Here is a 20,148-nt window from a genome sequence, read left to right on the forward strand (position 1 = left end):
CAGATAAAAGTTTTATTGCAATATTCTCCCCTAGGCCTGATAAGAAGTTTGAAAGTTTCCCTAAAAGAGATTCACTTAACAGGCAAATATCCTATAGGAGGTATAGATCGAAATAAGAAGTTACACTAAATTACTATCAGTCTCTTACTCTTTAGTATGAATTAATTTTCCTTCAGAAAATCAGACTTCTCTGTAGCAGAGACACAAAGTCAGATATTAATGGGAACAGAGAGAAGGAAAGGCCTGGAGAGAAAAGCCTGGGCTCTAAAGCCCCCCTTTTAAAAAATATTTACTTATTCACGAGAGACACACAGAGAGAGGCAGAGACATAGGTAGAGGGAAAAGCAGGCTTCTCAGAGGGAGCCCGATGGAGAACTTGATCTCAGGATCCAGGATCACGCTCTGAGCCAAAGGCAGATGCTCAACTGCTGAACCACTGAGGTGTCACTAAAGGCCTTTTTTGAGAGTTATGGAATGGGTTGGAGCTGGAAGGGACTTAGAGAGAATTCTGAACTTAATATTCTCATTTAAAAAATTATGAAATAATTCAAGCAGAGAATTATAGAAAATAATAAAACAAACACCAATGTACCCAACAACCAGATTTGTGAATCTTTAGATTTTTGCCTTGCTTATTTCAGATATTTTAAAGAAAAAAATATAGCAACAGATGCACTTGCCCTGTGAAGCCCCCTCCCATGTCCTCTCTTCTTTCCCAGAAGTAATGATCATTCGGATATGTCCTATTCCCTCATTTTACTGACAGGGAAGCTGAGGCCCAGAGATGTGAAGTGACTTCACAAGCAAGATCACAGCATCTGTTTATGTCATATCTGAGGCTAAGACCCAAGGTTCTTTTTTTTTTTAAGATTTTATTTATGTACTCATGAGACACACAGAGACAGAGGCAGAGACACAGGCAGAGGGAGAAGCAGGCTCCCTGTGGGGAGCCTGATGGCAGGACTCGATCTCAGGATCCGGGATCACAGGCATCTGCTCAGATCAGTGTGGGTAGTTGTACAGAAAGAGGGTAATAAAACCAAAGGGGACCAGGGGACAAAATAAATGTGATGGTCGTCCTGCTATATGCTGAGTTTTCTCTATTAGGGATTCTAGTAGGAAGAGCTGCGTAAGTAGATACATGGTTGGCACTAGAACTTACTTACAAGTCAGCTCCACCAGGAATGATTTATAGACCTTGTAATGATGAGATCTATGAAGATGAAGTCTAAGTTTGCCTGTATTTTCAGTCATATTGTCTTATTTTAATGTTTTATATAAGCAAGTATAGTATTATGTGTCATTCCTGAAATACACTGAAATTAGGCATGTGAATGACATTTTGAAGAAAGTCATTAACTCTCCATGGGCAAGTCTGTGATGGTTTGGGTCCAGGTGAGGGATTGTACCATAATGGTCTGAAACTATAACAAGAACAAATGTCTGGTGTGTGTGTGTGTGTGTGTGTGTGTGTATTTATGCTTGTGTCACTTGAAAAGCAAATGGTCCAAATTTCTCCTCTTACAGACGGACACCAAACCAGTGCAGATGATGAGTATGGAGGCCACGTTCTGTATGGGCAACGTTGATGGTATCAATTGTAAGGTCATAGAGCTTCCCTTCCAAAATAAGCACCTGAGCATGCTCATTCTGCTACCCAAGGATGTGGAGGATGAATCCACAGGCCTGGAGAAGGTGAGGCGAGTGTTCAACGTGAAGGCTCCACCTGCCTTGACATGGAGCCATGTAGGCTACACTGTGTGTGGCTGTGACACTTCCCTGCCTTACACGTCACTTGCTCCGTCATCTCCAAGGGTCTTGTGGTGCTTTCCCTTTGTCTTTAATATTAAAACAGTCAACATTTACTTGGCACTTGTGATGGGCCGGGAGCTGTGAAGCCCCCTATGCACCTGCTCACTGGTTTCTCATCTATGTATCAGAAGCTATCCCTGGGCTATTGTTGACCAAAGATGCTGAGGCACAGCAGGGGAGGGCTGACTGGTCCATGGTCATGTAACTTGTCAGTGGCATGTAGAATTGGAACCTGAGCCCAGGAAGTTGGAATCTGTGTTCTAAATCTAGCCTCCAGTACCTGTTATTAGTGTCTTGCGTTAGTGTGGTATTTGTTACAACTGATGAGCCAGTTCTCAAGACATTATTCAGAGTCTGAAGTTTGCTTTAGGGTTTACTCTTTGTGTCATACATTCTACAGGTTTTGAAAACCTCTTTTATTTATTTTTTTCAAATTTAAATTTAAATTAAAAAAGATTTTAGTTATTTATTCATGAGAGCAACACACAGAGAGGCAGAGACACAGACAGAGGAAGAAGCAGGCTCCCTGTGGGGAGCCTGACTCGGGACTCAGTCCTAGGACCTTGGGATCATGACTTGAGCCAAAGACAGACAGACACTCAACCACTGAACCACCCAGATGCCCCTGAGAAGCTCTTTTAATGCATACACATATATGAGATTTTATTATGCTTCATCCTTTGTGTAGGTTATTAGAGGCACAAGGTTTAAATAGAGGTTCATTTACTTGTGAATGGTGCTGTAGCTTCCCCTCTATGCTGGCAGCCCCATCCAGCTACCCTGGACACCTACCTATCCCCCCTTGTCCCCCCTACCCCCAGCCCTCCCTTCCCAGCCTTCCCAGCTCCCCTTCACCTGGGCCTCTGCCTTAGGCCAGGGAGAAGGATGGGCTCTTTGAAGGACCCAGAGGTCACCTGCTTTGTTTCCAGTCATGCTTCAGTTCCCCCTTGACTTTCCGGGGGACAGTCTAGAACTGAATCAGTCTCTGACCTGCCTGCTGCTTTAGTGATTGTTACACTTTATCCATCACTGAACTTCATTGCTCTTTTATTCACTGCTCATTCTCTTTCTCACTCTATTCCATGTGTTGGTCTCTTTTCTTTTACAATCCTTGCACTTTCCCTTTTGGGAAACACCTTCATGCCGGTTTTTTTCTGATTAAAGTACAGAATGGAAGAAACTGATCTCTTGGGTCTCGGGGAAATTCAAGAATATGTGTAGCAGTAGTCTCCTGGGGCTGCCATAATGACCTGCCACAAACTCAGTGGCTTAAACAACAGGACTTTATTCTCTCACAGTTTCAGAGCCTAGAAATCTGAGCTCAGCGTGGGTTCCTGCTGAGGGCTGTGAGGGAGGCTGTTTTATGTCTCTTCCCCAGCTTCTGGAGATGAGCTGGCAGTCTTTGGCATTCCTTGGCTTGTAGATACTTCACTTCAATATTAGCCCGTCTTCACATGACTCTTCTTCGTGTGTGTGTCCAAAATTTTCCTTTGTATAAAGGCGCTGGTCATATCAGGTTAGGGCTCATCCTAATGAACGCGTTTTAATGACAGCCATAGGGATCCTGTTTCCACATAAGGTCACATTCTAAGGTACTGTGAGTTAGGAATTCAATATATGAATTTGTCTTTTTTTGGGGGGGGGGTGTACAATTTGACTCATAACACATATATAATGGAGGAGCAAAAAGCTTTTTTTTCCCCCTCTGAGTAGTCTTTTTGAGTTATGGGTGAATTTTCTTCCCTCTCATCATTTCCAGATAGTTCGTGGGCAAGAGAATATACTTTTTGGCTCCAAAATTCTAGTCACTTATGTCAATCTTTTGGTCCTAATAACTTGTTGTAAATGAAACTGTAGTCACTGAAAACATAACTACCCATAGATGAACAAGAGAATCCAATGGTACCCTCCTCGACTGAAAACAAAACAAACTTGTGCCCAGTCCGTGATCTTGCCGTGTTACTAATTTTTATGGGTTTCAGGTGAGTAACTTCAATGCAGAGATGCCCCGTGATAGAGTAATAGTCAGGGTATTGTCATTTTCTAATAGTCAGGGTATTGTCATTTTCTGTCGGACAGGCATTTCTCCTCTAGCCAGTGGGGAGGTTGGCAGGGCAAGGAGCAATCTAAGATTTGCTCAATGAAGAATTTTATGACTAAACCATTTTATGCGTCATTGCATATCTCTCATTTCTAAAATCACCAGCTGAAATGGATGCATTCATCACCCCTCGTCTTCAAAAATGACCATAGACAGTTCAAGTTCTCATTTTAGAAAGAGTCACTTTAGCTTTAATTTGAGTTACTAATTTTGATGCCATGCCAAGGACATGAGTATTCTGGATCTCCTAGTAGAGAAGTTAAAATAAACATTCAAGAAATAGTCTGTATAAAAACCCTTCTAATTTTATATTCCTTTCTCTATTACTTATGCAACATCATCACCCATGCATTTGTTTCTACTCTACAGCTTCAAAGAAATGCCCTCAGACATTTTAGTTTGAATGGACCACTGTTGGAGGGTGGGGTGCAGAAGAGCAGTGCTGGGGGGCTGGGTGCGTCTTTGATAAGGGAAACTAGTCACATACCCAAACTGCAGGGCTGACTCCATTTTCGGTGGTCCATCTGCACTGCTTCAAAACTAGGCTCACAATGGCACGTTTTCTTTCTTTCTTTCTTTCTTTCTTTCTTTCTTTCTTTCTTTCTTTCTTTCTTTTCTTTCTTTTAGATTTTATTTATTTATTCATGAGAGACACAGGCAGAGGGAGAAGCAGGCTCCCCGCAGGGAGCCCGATGTATGACTTGATCCCAGGACTCTGGGATCATGACCTGAGCCAAAGCTCAACCACTGAGCCACCCAAGTGCCCCTCACTTTCTGTTTTCAATCAAGCAGGGTCTTTTACTACTATGAATACAAAAATAATTTCCTCTCCTTTTGGTCCTGCAGGTTGAACAACAGCTCAACTCTGAGACGCTCTTGCAGTGGACCAATCCCAGCACCATGGCCAACGCCAAAGTCAAACTCTCCATTCCCAAGTTTAAGGTGGAAAAGATAATTGATCCCAAAGCTAGTCTGGAAAACCTAGGGCTGAAAAATATCTTTAATGAGAATACATCTGATTTCTCTGGAATGTCAGAGACCAAGGGAGTGGCTCTCTCCAATGTTATTCACAGAGTATGCTTAGAGATAACTGAAGATGGTGGGGATTCCATAGAGGTGCCAGGATCACGAATCCTTCAACACAAGGATGAATTCAATGCCGACCACCCATTTATTTACATCATCAGGCACAACAAAACGCGAAACATCATTTTCTTTGGCAAGTTCTGTTCTCCTTAAGTGGCAGAGCCCAGGTTAAGTCCCACCTAACTTTTCTGTAAACTCTGCATCCAAAGAATCACTTTCTAAATACAATAAATTGTTCATATTGCTGGATCAGGAAGCAGCTGGTACTTGACATGTGTAGCCCTCACATTAATAAGCCCTTCTATTCCAATCCTTTCTTTTATTCTCCCCCCATCACCCCACATAAAACACAGTTCTTTTAATGGAAAGGAGTTACCTTAGAGGAAAAATATGTATCTGTTACTGGCCGAAGTATCTAGGGTTATGGGCAGGAGTGGAGTCTTCCACAACGAAAATTCTGATAAGGAGGATCTAGAGGATTTTAAAGCTTCGCCTTCCTTCACTGGGATGCAGAATATTCTAGACATTCTCACTTCCCTGAAATGCTATAGAAACTGGCACATGGAATCCACAAATCTTTCGTGGCTCCAGCGAAACTCAGGCACATGTTCAGGCTGCTGTAGGTCTGCAGCTCCTTTTGCTTAAACTCTGGTACCCGTGTTTTCTTCCAACTCTGAGTTTTTGGGATTTTAGAAAGCTAACATGTTGCACGTACTATTATGGAAGGAACTTCATTGATAGAGTCTGGGACAGCACCCTAGAAACCAACACCTTAATATTTCTGCCAGGAAACAAAGAATATTCACACAAAATGGGTAAAGACTCTGAGCAGCCCATAAATGTCAGGTTTTACTGCCAAATAACTGTGCCACCAGCTTATGAAAAATCTTTTTGTTTTCAGAACTTCTTGAAATGTTGGAAGGGAATTGCAGTATAGTAGCTGAAGTGCAGCACCTTGAGGGGAGGTTAGGTTTTATTAAAAATCCACTTTAGGCCAAAAATCCACCTGGTCTCTTGGTGGGTGGCAGGCCACCACGTGGCAGGGAAGGCTGACAGGCCTAACAAGGCTTTGGGTGTCTGACAATCAGGGACTTCAAGCACGTGGGGGTTGTTTAGAGTAGCTGATGAAAGAGAGTTTTGGGTGTTGAAGGAACTTGTCCCTTCGTCTAATGAGATAGTGGGAAGGGGAAAGGAGCTAATTGTGCCTTTGGAAAACAGAACAACAACAATTGGAATCTTCTCACTGCCTTGACACGTGTGTTTGGGGTTAGTTATGGTGCATAGCTAGTTAGGAACTTACATTTGTAGTCATTTGTGAAGTTGGTCTGTTACGTTGTCTATGCTGCAAGTACACAGGTTCATTCACTACCAAAAAAACACATGTGCTGAAGATTTCGCCTACGTCTTCTCTGGCACTCATTGTAAATAGATTCGATTCTTTTCTTGCTCCGAAGGTTCAATACTGAATTTCTTTTATGCTCCTGACAATAAAATATTATCGAGCTACATGTCTTATGTTTTTCCTGACACCAGATTTGCTATTTTGAAATGGAAACCAAGCCATCATTTAGAAAAGCATTCCTGTATATAGATGCTTTTCGAGGTGACTGATGGAAAATAAAAAGGAGTAAGAATAATTACTGTCCTTATTCCCTTGTCTTCCTTTCTTCCTGCCCACTGGGCTGGCTTCCCCCCTCCCCACATTCCCTTTCATGCTATGGGAGAGGACCAGAGGGTGCTGGGATGACTTACCACTTATGCCAAAGTACGCAATGAAACGAGAGGCCTGGCAGGAGGACATAGAACTTTTATCCAGTGGAAAAGTTCAGGCCCAGCCTCAAAATCTAATTTTATTAAGTAAGCTGCATATGCTCAAAATATTTGTAAGTACATTTTCCTCAATGTAGGTTTTTTTAAAAATCAGTTATGATATCCCTGGACCTAATATTCAGCATGCCTTTTCCTGTCCCGCTACTGTGCTTGAATAGAGTGTGTCCCCAGTTGTAATCATCGTTGAGCACAAAAAGTGACAAATGCTCCCCAACCCACCAAAAAGAAAACAACCATTTGTGCAGGGTTGCAGGGGGGAGGTGTGTGTGTGTGTGTGTGTGTGACCCAAACCAGGTTTGGCCACTCTTGACTCATCATCCCCTCTTGGCTACGAGAAACAAAGTGTGGGATGATCACGAAAAGGTCTAGTGAGTATTTAGAGGAGGGGAGGGGTGAGTGCCTCTTTAAGCCAAGTGTTCAGGGAGCTGAAAGTGTCTCCTGGAATTTGGAAACCACAGACACTTTTGATTAACTCTTGCCTGGGAGACTCTAATCCATTGGTTTTCAACTAGGGGCAGTTCTGTCCCCAAGGGGACATTATATTATGGTCAAGAATTCTCAACATTTGTCCAGAACAAGCCCAGGGCAAAGAATGCCCACCCAATGCTGACAGCACCAAGGTTGAGAGAGCTGGGACCCTATCTACAGGACAGATAGATGCAGGTTGGGGGGGTCCCTGAAGCGGAGCAGAGAGAAGTAGCTGCAGAGGGTGTGCTGGGTAGGTGCCTGGGGTCAGCTGCAGTGCGATGGGCTGGGAGCCAGGCTTGAGTGTTTTGAGACTCTGCTCAAAAGCTCTGCCCAGTGAGGGTGTATGGTCTCCAAAGAGCCCACCAGAGCATCCCGTGAGAAAGAGGCAGCATTTGGTGCCTCTTGTGCTAGATTCCAACTGTACCAGTGAGGCAAGGTCTCCCCCCTTCCTCCCCTTGCCCCTCAACTGGGGCGTTGTAAGGAGGAGCAGAAGAGCAGGGTGGGTAAATGTCAGGGGCGCCCACCTCCACTTCCTTCCCCTGCAGGTTGGTGAGCCCGAACCAGACCCCAGCAGTGATAGATGGAGAAGCTTTCAATCAAAAGAGGGTCTGAAGCTCTGATTGAGAAGAATTCAGGGCTTTTTCATTTCTGAAAATGTCTGTATGGATGCATGAAAGTGACGGGAGAGGTGTTTGTCTAGGGCATGTGGTTTAGGGGCTTAGGTCCAGGGCAGGGGACGGTGTGGCAGCGTGGACTTGAGTGGACAGTGCCATTTCCCCAGCACCTGCCCAGCCTAGTTCGCCAATAAACCAGTTACTCAATCATCACAACAACCATATGAGGAGGAAATCGCAACCCTGTTTTATAAATGAGGATGGATGCATAGTCAGGGCAGGGGCACAGAGCTGGTGGCAGCTGATGGCCAGATTTGAAACCCTGCAGATGGAGTCGAGAGCTCGAGCTCTGACCTCGATGCCACCATCTCCTCCTGGCACTTAGCTGGTGACAGATGGCCCCCTCACGTGCCTGAAGACTTCCTCTCTCCTCTGTATCGTCTCTATTTTGGAGTTCCCAGATGTTTGTCTTATCCTAGGGGTCCTTTTCTTGTCAACCCAACCTAGATGCAACGGGCTCAGTTTGATACATTTATAGAGCATCTTTTATGGGCCAGGTGGTGTAGGCCAAGGGGCTTTGTGGATGTTACTACATTTACTTCTTCTCACAGTAACCCTGGAGTTAGGGGCTGTGACCATGTATTTTAGAAGGAAATATGGGCTCAGAAGAATTGGGTAAAGCCTCCAAACTGGTGGTCAGCAGAGTATGTTTGTAGCTCTGTCTGACCCCAAAGACTACACTCCTTCTACACTGACTTATGGCCCTTGGACCCCAGGCAGGCTCCCCCTGGATGGCTTTGCATCAGCTCGTGCATCACATGGGACCTCAGGCCACTCAGTGTTGCCAAAGCAAAGTCTGTCTCTGTCCTCCAGGAAGACGGGGCAAGACAAAACTGCTCGGCTGGTCCCTGTGCTGGTCCCCACCAGGACACCGGGAGCAGCAAGGCCTCTCTCCTGCCCTGTGGAGCTGCAGAGGCAAACAGAGGCATTTGTTGGCAGGTAGCATCTCTCTGCTGTGATGGATGGGTCTGGAACACAGTGACAAGGAAGAGGGATTTCAGAAAGGCCTGGAGCTTTAGTCCAGATGGGGAAAGACAGAGAGAGGGCAGGGAGCCCACAAGGGAGAAGCACAGACTCATTGTCTATGTAAGAAAAATGAGGTGCTGTATGCGAGGCTCAGTGTGGTGGACCTGGAAGGAAAGAGCAGGAGCCCAGATTCCGTGGCTGCACAGCGGGCCTAGCACCAGGCGGCCTGATGACGTCTGTGTCCAGGGCTGCGGGGCCCATGCCAGAGCTACCTTGCCATGGCCAGGTACAAGGTGGGCACATAAAAATATAACTTGGATGTATTTAGATACACACAGACTTGGGAAATGGGATTATTGAGCCATATGCAAGTATTTAGCCAGTTTTCCAAAGTGGTTCTCCCCCGTTCCTATCTTTTATTGGTATTAGTATTATTGTTATTATAATTATTACGGTAATTATGGTAGTAGTACCTTATAATATAAAATAATGCTGGTAGGTTGTTACTAGTATTCTTATTATTAAATAATTATTATTAATGATTATTTTTTCAATTATGACTTTTATCAACCCCACTGCCATTTATGAACTGGGCACCGGGCTAACCATGATATGTATTGTAATTCAGCTTCCACAACAATCCTGAGGACCAGCTTGAGGGGAAAGGAATTGAGGTTTCCAAGACGTAAACAAGCTTGCTGAACATGTGTGGCTGGTAAACTGTGTTGCGAGGATGGAAACCCCTGCTCTGGGGACTCCAGAGCCCCTATTTTGAATCGCAATGTATTTGATTCCATTAAAATTTTTTACTTGATGAATTCAATCATTTACCCTGAAGGGCAGATTTTATTCTCTTTCTGTTAAAGATGAAATATTGTATTAAATATAAGGCAAATGAATGTAGGTAAAGATAAACCTTAGCTGAGGTTTACATAGGAAGCAAAGCTTCTAGCAATGTTTACTTTTCAAACATTTGTTTCCATGTAATATATTTTTTAAAAATTCGGAGCTCTTTCCTCGGGGGTCGTATCGGTCACGTATATGGCCTTTGCTTGCTCTTCACACCAGATTTGAAAGGCTTCTCTGTTGTAGTTTTAGCTCTTACCTGAAACTGCTTCTGCAGCATTCTTGCCCTCAGCCCCACCCCACCTGCAGAGGATTTAGTTGATGGGCGTATCCCTGTTCCAAGGCGTCTGTCTCGGTTCCCATCCTCTGCCCCACAGTCAAAGTGCCTCCAGTAAGTGAGAGCTTTCAAGGAGGGGATCAAAGTGTGCTACGAAGAGTAAATGACTGCTCCTCACCCAGGTCCTGGAACAGAATGAGTAGATGGTGCTGTTCTCCATTAGAGATGAGATAGGTACAGATGTGTCACTAGAACTCACCACCTTTGAGGAACCTGTCAGATCTGCGTAGCTTGGACTGAGCCCTGCCTGTCTCTACCGCTCCTTTGGGCCTCCTACCAATAGTAAATATTAATATATACTTTTGGTGGACACGTGGGTGGCTCAGTGGTTGAGCATCTGCCATTGTCTCAGGTCCTGATCCTGGAGTCCTGGGATCAATTCCCACATCGGGCTCCCTGCAGGGAGCCTGCTTCTCCCTCTGCTTATGTCTCTGCCTCTCTGTGTCTCTCATGAATAAATAAATAAAATATTAAAAAATAATAATACATACTTTTGATTGATGGGAAAAGAGCATCTGATTGGGCAGGTAATTCAGGTGCTTGGGTTGTTTTGCTGTCTCTTAGAACTAACAAAGCCATCTTTGCTGACTTAAATTAATATTTCTGAAATGAGTCTGGAGGTCAATAGCTCTGTGGGGGCCAGAAGCTGCTATGAAAATAGGAATCTGTGCTTAAAAAGTCATGCATACGTTGTGTTGAACAAAGTTAAACAGGTTCTGCAGTACTTTCTAAGCTTTTGAGAAGTCGGTATGCCAACTCTCTGGGGGAGCCTTGCCCCTTAAATTTGTGTGACCCTAAGCCTGCTAGTTACACTCTACTTTGGAGGACTATTGTTTCATGGTGCAAGTTTTGGGAAAAGTAAACTTACCCAGGACATCCAATTGAGGATAAAAATCCAGACTCCAGTTAAGGAGAAAAATCAGGTTCCAGGTGGATGCTGAGAAAAGAGCACTGGCACGGGAAGCAGGAAGCCTGGGTTCCAATATCAGAGCCAATCACCCCTTCAAGGGCTCAGGTGCTACTTGAATACAAGAGAGAGGCTTTATCTCAATGATTACTGAGATTCCTACTGATGGCAGTAAATCCCCTAGAGCCAAGACAAAGCTTCTCTACCTGAGCCAGTCCTCACTCATCCATCTGTGTAGACCCAACCACCACCTCCAGCCTCAAGAGCATGGTCAAGGGTCCACCTGAGTGGACTCTTCTCTTTGACATTGGGAACCAAGGTTGGCCTTCCCAAGGTGAAGGGCCATTATTGCTCTTGGCCCCCCACTTAGGCAGGGGACAGAAACACTTGAGGCAGAGACTTCATGCCAATTCTAGGACCTCACATTAGTGGTCAAATGATTCTTCTCCAGTAGTCCCAGAAAGGAAGTTACTGAGGCAGGAAAAAAGTGTTAAGGCAATGAAACCAGCTGCTTCTCCCCAACATCACATAGTTTTGTTTTTCTTACTTATAACAAAGACTTGGCTCTTTTCCTACAGACTACTCTGTCTCTTCCCCTTCATTTGCATGCCCCCTACATGAGTGCCACTGCATGTGATTGTATAGGTTGATAGCTGCACAAGGGCACCCTAGTGAGAGGGTAGGGGGCTGACAGCAAGCTGGGCTTCCATTCACATAGCAATGCACCAGGGTGTGGGGCTGCATCAGTCTGAGGAAAGGTCACCTCTCCTGAATTCATACAGAGGTGCTGTCCAGGCCAACAGGGCCACTGTTGGTGAAATGTGCAAAAGAAATGAAAGCATCATCACGTCATCATTATTTCCCTTATAATTACCATTGCTGATAACATCATGACCACTTCAATATTTTACTTTGTTAAGATGACGATCCTTATGTAAAATTACATAGAATTAGAAGTAGATGGATTTTCCCTTGTACACTGTTGGTGGGAATGTAAAACGGTGCAGCAGTGTGGAGGCTCCTCAAAACATTAAAAATAGAACTACCATATGATCCAGCAATCCTAGTTCTGGGGATTTATGCACAAGAAGTGAAATCAGGATCTCAAAGATGTATTTGCACTCCTAAGTTCACTGGAGCACTATTCAAAACAGCTAAGAGACAGAAACAGCCTAAATATATGTATGTCAAGGACTAGTTGCAATGAGCATCCTGCTTGCTGTGCCTACCAGTTGAGACCTGACTCAGCTTTTTGGTTTCACCCTGGCCCCATCCTCGGTTAGCCTTTGTCCAAAAGGGGTTCTTACCATCACCATCTTCAGTTCTATCATTTTTTAGGGAAAAATGCATGGATAAAGGGAGTTTTATGCCAAAGGACCAAGCTCGGACACAGCAGGAGCTCAGCACTTCATGCCCTGCATGCTGGTAAATGGGTCCTCTTTCCTTTCCCAAGAGCCTGGTTTTGATTACTAAGTTTGACCAAACGCTGAAGGTAGGTCATGGGGAGCTGAGATGAGCTGTGTTCCCCTGTCCTTAATTCTTATTCTTTGCTGACTGAGGAAAAAGCAAAAACTAAATGGGTAGGGTAATTAGGTCAATGGCTTTCCAGGTAGAGAACAGGTTTTCCCATTCTTGGCAAGGCATCATCGCCAAGTTGCTGGCCCGAGAGTCAGCCTGCCTGAGCTGGGGAATGTGGGGCCATCCTGAACGTCATTCTCTTTGCCATAAAATTAATCTCAGTGGGAACACAAGCACTAATGATGGAATTACAATAGGCAGTGAAAAGGCTTGACACTTCCATTTTCAATAATTTTAAGTGTATCAGGCTCAATAATGAATTTCTTTCTTCTTCTTTTTAAAAATTGTATTGAGTATCCAATATGCAAGACTGCTGCTCACCTGACTATGAAACCACTGAAGTGGGCTACCATTTCTTGCTACCATCTTGTCCACAAAGTCATCAAGAAAATCTTCATCAACTCAATGGTTCATTTACTCATTTGATAAACAATTGTGTTAAACACTGGTCAAAATGTGGGGAATGAAAAGTATGAATAAGACGCAGAGGCCACAGTCATGTTGGAAATGAGCAACTGGCTAGGATAGGGTAGAGAGTCTTAGCACAGATGGAGGACTTCCAGCCCAGGTGCTGGAAGGGATCCTCCAGCATCTGAACAAGTTTTAGTTTTATTTTTTAAAATTTATTTTTTAAAGATTTTTAAAAATTTACTTTTGTGAGAGAGAGAGAGAGAGAGAGAGAGAACACGGGGAGGGGCAGGAGGAGAAGCAGGCTCCCCGCTGAGCAGGGAGCCCAATGTAGGGCTTGACCCCAGGACTCTGGGATCATGACCTGAGCAGAAGGCACTTAATCCACTGAGCCACCCAGGTGCCTTGAACTGAGTTTTAAGGATCAGCAGGCATTACCCAGGTGAGGAAAAGAAGGGAGGGAATAGTATATGCAAAGCAGAGAGGTAGGAGGTTGGGTGGAAGGTGTATGAGAAACTCCAGAGAATGTTAGCTGCTAAGCTCACTTAGCATAATGGCCTCAAGGGCTTGCTCCATGTGGTCGCAAAAGGCAGGGTCTTCTTTTTATGGCTGAGTAATATTCCATTGTATATATATGGACCACATTGAGAAGGGACTTTTTATGCAGCACTTTCAGAAGTGTCATTTTTCATTCGTATTCATGTGACTATTTTTCTAAATTAATGAACAAGTTTTCAGTTCCAAGTTTTTTTTGTGCGCAGAGGCCAACTGAAGCAACAGCTAGAGAGATATGTTGGTTCCAAGAGCAGAAGAATGCCCCAATTACATGATCTGAGCTTTGTATCAGTGTCACAAAGAGTTTCAAATAGAAAATAATTTGTGTCAATTTCAACCATGGGTCTCTTTTTCTTTCATAGCTTTTAGAATTTCCATTTATCAAATGAAAAACATCTGACATGAACTCAATTGTAAATTTAGTTAAATCATTCAACATTGAAGATAAAATCATTTTTGTAGTGATTACAGAAAGAAATTTTGGTGGACCTCAGTATTGTAATGGAAACAATTTTCTTTCCTAAATTAAAAAAAAAAACACCCCATGAGAAAGCAACAGACTTGAATTGTGTGTGGTGTTCATAAAATTCATAATGGTCTCCAAAAATATGCTGTGTTGCTCTATCAAAACAGAAGTGGCAGTTGTAAAAATTTATAAATTTGTAAACATACACACAGTAACTACAGAATTTTTGTGATGCCATCATCAGATGGAATTTGGAAATGCTTGATGTAATTGAGGTGCAGGCGCAGAAGCACATCTGGGTCCACAGGTTCCAAACAGACCAAATTCAGCCACTTGCTGCTGACAAAGTCCAGAGGTAAAGAGACGAGGGTTGGTGAAACAAGAAAGGAATTTATTTCAGTGATGCCAACACAGGGAAGACGGTGGGCTAGCATCTCAAAGACTGTCTCCACAGTGCTAAAATTTCTTCTAGGTTTATAAAGGAAAATGTGGGACAAAGGTCGGTGGGTAGATGCAGGTGGGCAGTGAAGGTCAGGTTGAGCATTGTCTTGGGGTCAATCACAGTGGGTCTTGGCAGCTCAGGGCAGCCCTTATGGCTTGATGGGTTAGTTTCAGTTCCCATCCGGGGATGCTTTGCCTGCTGGGTCTTCTGTTTCAGTGAAGAGATATACTGGAAAGAACTTAAGCAGTTAGAAAGTACAGACCGAGGTGAACATGGAGGTGGTCAATGTCTTCTTTCACTGAGTCTGTGAAGAGCTATGCTGTAAACCAAGTCATGCTCTCCTCATGCCCATGTCTTAAGGTTTTGTTCTTGTTTTCTTACAAATGAATTCTTTACCTTTTGGTTGCATTTTGTTTACCATCAGCCGGAAGTCCTTAATCAAAACATCCCCAAACTTCAGCTTTTGATGCTTTTAGCTAATTGCAAGTATTGAAAACGAAACCTGCAGACAGGAGGATATTTATTTATTTATTTATTTATCTATCCTTTTTTATTGGAGTTCAATTTGCCAACATATAGCATAACACCCAGTGCTCATTCCATCAAGTGCCCCCCTCAGTGCCCGTCACCCAGTCACCCCCACCCACCTCCTCTTCCACCACCCCTTGTTCGTTTCCCAGAGTTAGGAGTTTCTCATGTTCTGTCTCCCTTTCTGATATTTCCCACTCATTTTTTTCTCCTTTCCCCTTTACTCCCTTTCACTATTTTTTATATTTCCCAAATGAATGAGACCATATAATGTTGTCCTTCTCCGATTGACTTATTTCACTCAGTATAATACCCCAGGAGGACGTTTAAATTAATTTTGGAAGAAAAAAGGAGGAACTGAATGTATTTAAGAACGAGAGTCACTCAAATGTGTGTAAGATTTAGTTTTGACTGTGCTTTAGAATATCTCAGTTTGTGGAAAGAATCTTTGGATAGAACTTGGATTTTCATTCTCTATACATTTCTATTTCCTTACTGGAATAGAACACAAGTGAGGGCCTCCATTTTGCACAATCTGAATTTAGTGGTGTGTTCAAAAAGATCATAGACATAACTTACTTGACAAGTTTTGGGTTGCAGGATAAATGTTCTCTGAGACAAAGACACCACAGCTATGGCACTCCTGGAGCTGGATGCTTTAGTATGGAACTACAGAAAGTTCGAATTGAAAATATCACTCCTGCTGCAGAATTAGCTCTGAGCTTACGTTGCCACCTGTAGAAAGACTATCTTTTCAATAATTTCCATTTTATTCATCATAAAATGCAACTTTGAAGATTTCTGCCAGTTTTATGAAAGAATTAACGATGAGTCCTATTGAGAAACGACATTTGTCAGAAAATAACCTGTGACACAGGTTTGGAGAGCAGTACCTCTCCAACACTGTTTAAATGATGCAATAATTATTCTGCTTACATTTATGCTATTTCTTTTAATACTCAGATAATCATTTCGTGGAGGTTTTTTTTCACATTTTGCTTAGTGTGCACAGATGTCATGCTATTTGAAAAGATAATTTTAGTTTTGAAAATGGATTTCGTATAGAGCTATTTTCAAGATCCACTCATAAAACAAAACCAGTTTGGCAGCCAAGTCAAGACCTCACATAGCTACATCTCTGCCTGTGTCTGTCTGTCCATCTTTCACCATTTCTGGTGTCTTTTTTTACTCTCAGATTAATTGTAGGGTCACACTGTTTATCAAAGACAATGTGGAAAAAAAAAATTGCTTTCTCCTGAAAGTGTCAGGGAAGAAGACAAAGAGAAGGAAACCTGGGATATGTGGTGGGATCGTCAAAATACTGTCAAGACAAGGGCTCCTCGTCCTTGTGGTGCTTTGTCTCTGTGTTGGCCTCGGGTGGGGTGTATCGTCGGTGGTAGTGCGAGGCTGGTTTTGGTGGTTATCTCAACCCAGGCACCATAGGCTGAGTTTGTGTCCCTGTCAAGGTTGATGCAAAGGCTGAGTTCACGTTGAGGATGCGCATTCGGGAGAAGAAGATTCTGGACCTCGGGGTATCTGAGAATTTACACACGCCTTGGGAAAGCAGTGGACATTCTGCAGGGGGAGGAACGCAGATTTGATCCAAACCTTGTCCTAAGGAGCAGGGAGACGGCAGGGACCCCTGGGTCACAGTCTGGGTGGGACAGTGTTCTGCGGCTTACACAGTCCCTGGGAGGCAGCACCGCGTAATGAGGCCGCTGGCCTGGGAGCCCCGAAGCCAGGGACTGGTCCCAGCTCTCACTGGGGAAGTCAAACTTAGTTCTTGTGGCCTGTGCTTCCTCTGTAAAATATATCTTGAAGGCTCGTCCGAATCCCAATCCAACGTGATTGATTATTAGTTAAGAAAATCGGTCTTGGGCAGCCCTGGGGGGTTCAGCGGTTTAGCGCCGCCTGCAGCCCAGGGTGTGATCCTGGAGACCCGGAATCGAGTCCCGCGTCGGGCTCCCTGCGTGGATTCTGCTTCTCCCTCTGCCGGCGTCTCTGCCTCTCTCTCTGTGTGTATCTCATGAATAAATAAAAAAATAAAAAATAAAAATAAATAAATAAATAAATAAAAAGAAAAAAAAAGAAGGAAAAAAAGAAAGAAAAAAAAGAAAAAAAGAAAAAGAAAAAAAAAAAAGGGAAATCGGTCCTCTCCCGGCTGCTCAGCGCACCGTCCACGAGGTGGCGCTGCTCGTCACGCTGCCGCCTGGGACTCGGGCAGCTGCCAACCGCTCCAAGGCTCCCCCTCCAGGCCCTGCACCTGCTTCTCCAGGACGGGCCCCAAGTGCTCTCTTCTCTTTGCCGCCCAGACACAACACCCTTCCACTGTCCCCCTGCCTGCCCCCCAAGTGTTAACGTTCCTTAGCGTCTCACTCCGGGGCGCCTTTGGCTACCGATGACAATTACCTGGCCCCGGTCATGAGCTCTGCGCTGACCGCGCTCCAATCCGTATCTGCGGGGCCTCCTTGCGGAGCTCCGGCCACCAATATCCACGCGCCCCGTGCACAGCTACATGTCACACGGACACCCCGAGCTGAATTCACCTGCCCCCCTTTCCCTGTTCTCTTTCTTTGTGATATGGCTGTACCATCACCCAGAGGTCCTAACTGGACTGCACATTTTCCACAACGATTCTCCTCCTTTCCCCACACAGCCAATCACTACATCCTGATATCTTTCAAATTCACCCACTATCCTGATCCAAACTCCTTGGGTAATAGAGACACAACTCTATCTGGAGTGTCTCTTGTCTTTCTTTTCCCTCATCCATTCCCCAGTGTGGCCACATGCACATATGTTTGCATGTACACGCACATATGGAAGTGTACGACACACATGTGCATGTATGTATACATGGGTATATGCTTGCATGAAGAGAGATTTATAAAGACATGTATACAGGGGCACCCGGGTGGCTCAGTCGGTTGAGTGTCCTACTCTTGATCTCAGCTCAGATCTTGATCTTAGGGTCTTGAGTTGAAGCTCCCCATTGGGCTCCATGCTGGGCATGGAGCCTACTTAAAAAAAAAAAAGAAATGTATATAAATATATGTTTATTTACATATTGCCTCCTCCTCACCCTGGTGTAAGGTGAGTGAAGGCAGAGATCTCGTCCACTTGTTGTGTGTTCCATTTCCAATGTCTACACCAGTGCCTGGTACATAGTAAGTGCTCAGTATTTGTTGAACAGATATTCCCCATTGAACAGATAATTGTGGCTGGAGGAATGCTGTATGTTGGTTGTCTTAGATATTGTCTTAGATTTTTATTTTTTTTTATAGTGGGAAGAAAGAAATACTCAGATCAGAAGAGTCTCATATTTCAGAGCCTCCTAGGGAGGAAACCAGGTTGAACCAGTTTCCTGGCCAGAAACTCCAGGTCATTAAAAAATTTCATTCCACAGCCTCCTCCCAGCTGCTGTCCACGGGGAGGCGCTGCTCTAAAGCGTTTGCCCAGGGCTAAGAGGAACCAGGCCACACTCAGGAGCTCTGTTTTTGGCCCAAGAGGTCATGTGTCCATGACACATGGGCTGGGGGTTCTCTGAGAGACATGATGCAGGTTTCCATCCTCCTGATTTTGATAATAAATATGAGATCAGTTCTTTTAATGTGTGGGTGAGTTAGACACTCATCCATCTTAGGAGGGATCCAGCTGGGCAGGCCCTCAAACTGAGGTGTATTGAGGACACTTAGAGTCTTTTTCTCTTTCCAATCTCTTTCTGGCACTGCCTTGAATTCCCATGATTGTGTCACTCCTCAAGGGGCACCTGTAAAATAATTTATTTTTTTTAAAGATTTTATTTATTTATTCATGAGAGACACACAGAGGCAGAGACACAGGCAGAGGGAGAAGCAGCCTCCCTGCGGGGAGCCTGATGTGGGACTCAATTCCAGGATCCGGGGATCACGACCTGAGCTGAAGGCAGACGTCCAACTACTGAGCTACCCTGGTGCCCCCAGTCAAGTTATTTTAAAGCATTATCTAATGCGAGAGGCAACTCATTAGCAAGGACATATATAAGCACAGGCTGGTTTATGTTATTATTTCATTATCATTCTCTGCTATCTTGAAAGGTGCTGGTTTGGTTGAGGGTGTGTGGATAATAAACTTGAATAGACTGGGGGCAATGTGGGGGAAACTGGGCATTTGGAATCTTGGCAGAGGATCCTTGAAAATGAGAAAATCATTTCCAGGAATAGGAGGGGCAGAAGAGAAAACCTTCTATTTTGTAATTTTGTTTGGGTCTGGTTCTGCTCATAAAACTGCTTTCAAAATCTATGGATTTTCGTATTTCACATTTCATTGCTTCTGGGAATTTCTCAGCCATTTTTTTTTTTTTAGAAATGTACCATTTTATTACAAAGATTCTCATGAAAATGAAATAGTATCTCAAAAAAGGATACTCAAATTTGCTCCTCATCCATCTTCTGTATTTTCTGCTTCTGAGACTTACAATAGATGCATAATTTCTTATTCTATGTTATGTATCTATTAATTTTCCTTTTACACTTTCCACCTTCTTCTTTACACTCCGTTCTCAGTTACTTCTTCATATCTGTCTTTTATCTCATTAATTCCTTCTTCAGTGGTGTCTAATATGTTCAACCCTCTATTCAATATTTAATTTCAATAATTTAAAAATTTCAATACTTATATATCTCATTTCTAAGATTTCTGTTTGGTTCCCTTTCAAATATGCCCGATCATATATGATGGTCTTACCACTTGTTCGTTTGGGGACTCTAACTTTTTTTTGTTTTTAAACATTTCATACATGGCTATTTTACATTCTGCATATGATAGTTTCAGTAGCTGAAAATCTTGGGCTCTAAATCTGTTTTGTTTGTTTATTTCTGCTGACCTTATCTCATGGTGGCTTATTTCATTGTATGTTTGGTGATATTTTATTGTAAAATCAGAGTTGGTTGATATTAATCTGCAGGAATACTGGAGGCATTTATTCTCAAATGATTTGCATCTTTCTTTTCTGAGAGCCAGGGAGCGCTACTGATCCGTAATTGATCTAGCATCCTTTCAGCATCCAGGGCTTAGGATGGAAGTCCAGGAATCAGATATCCCACTTTTTGAATTTTCTTATCCTTTGAAGCTCAGATTTCAGCTCACAGGTTTTTGTTGTTGCT

At 43.6% G+C, this 20,148-nt stretch overlaps 1 protein-coding gene across 6 annotated transcripts in view; it reads left to right on the forward strand.

Annotated features, from left to right (window-relative positions):
- The window catches only part of SERPINB5 (serpin family B member 5), a 74,135-nt gene extending 67,499 nt beyond the window's left edge, over nucleotides 1-6,636 (forward strand). For all 6 annotated transcript variants that reach the window (XM_025997713.2, XM_025997714.2, XM_072758052.1 and 3 more), the window contains 2 exons: nucleotides 1,528-1,695; nucleotides 4,760-6,636. In XM_025997713.2, coding sequence (XP_025853498.1) covers nucleotides 1,528-1,695; nucleotides 4,760-5,152 — 561 coding nt within the window. In that variant the 3' untranslated portion in view covers nucleotides 5,153-6,636. The remainder of the gene's footprint in view (nucleotides 1-1,527; nucleotides 1,696-4,759) is intronic.
- The last annotated feature ends 13,512 nt before the right edge of the window (nucleotides 6,637-20,148 follow it).

The sequence above is a fragment of the Vulpes vulpes genome, chromosome 5 (genome assembly GCF_048418805.1).
Source record: "Vulpes vulpes isolate BD-2025 chromosome 5, VulVul3, whole genome shotgun sequence".
Taxonomy (NCBI): Eukaryota; Metazoa; Chordata; class Mammalia; order Carnivora; family Canidae; genus Vulpes; species Vulpes vulpes.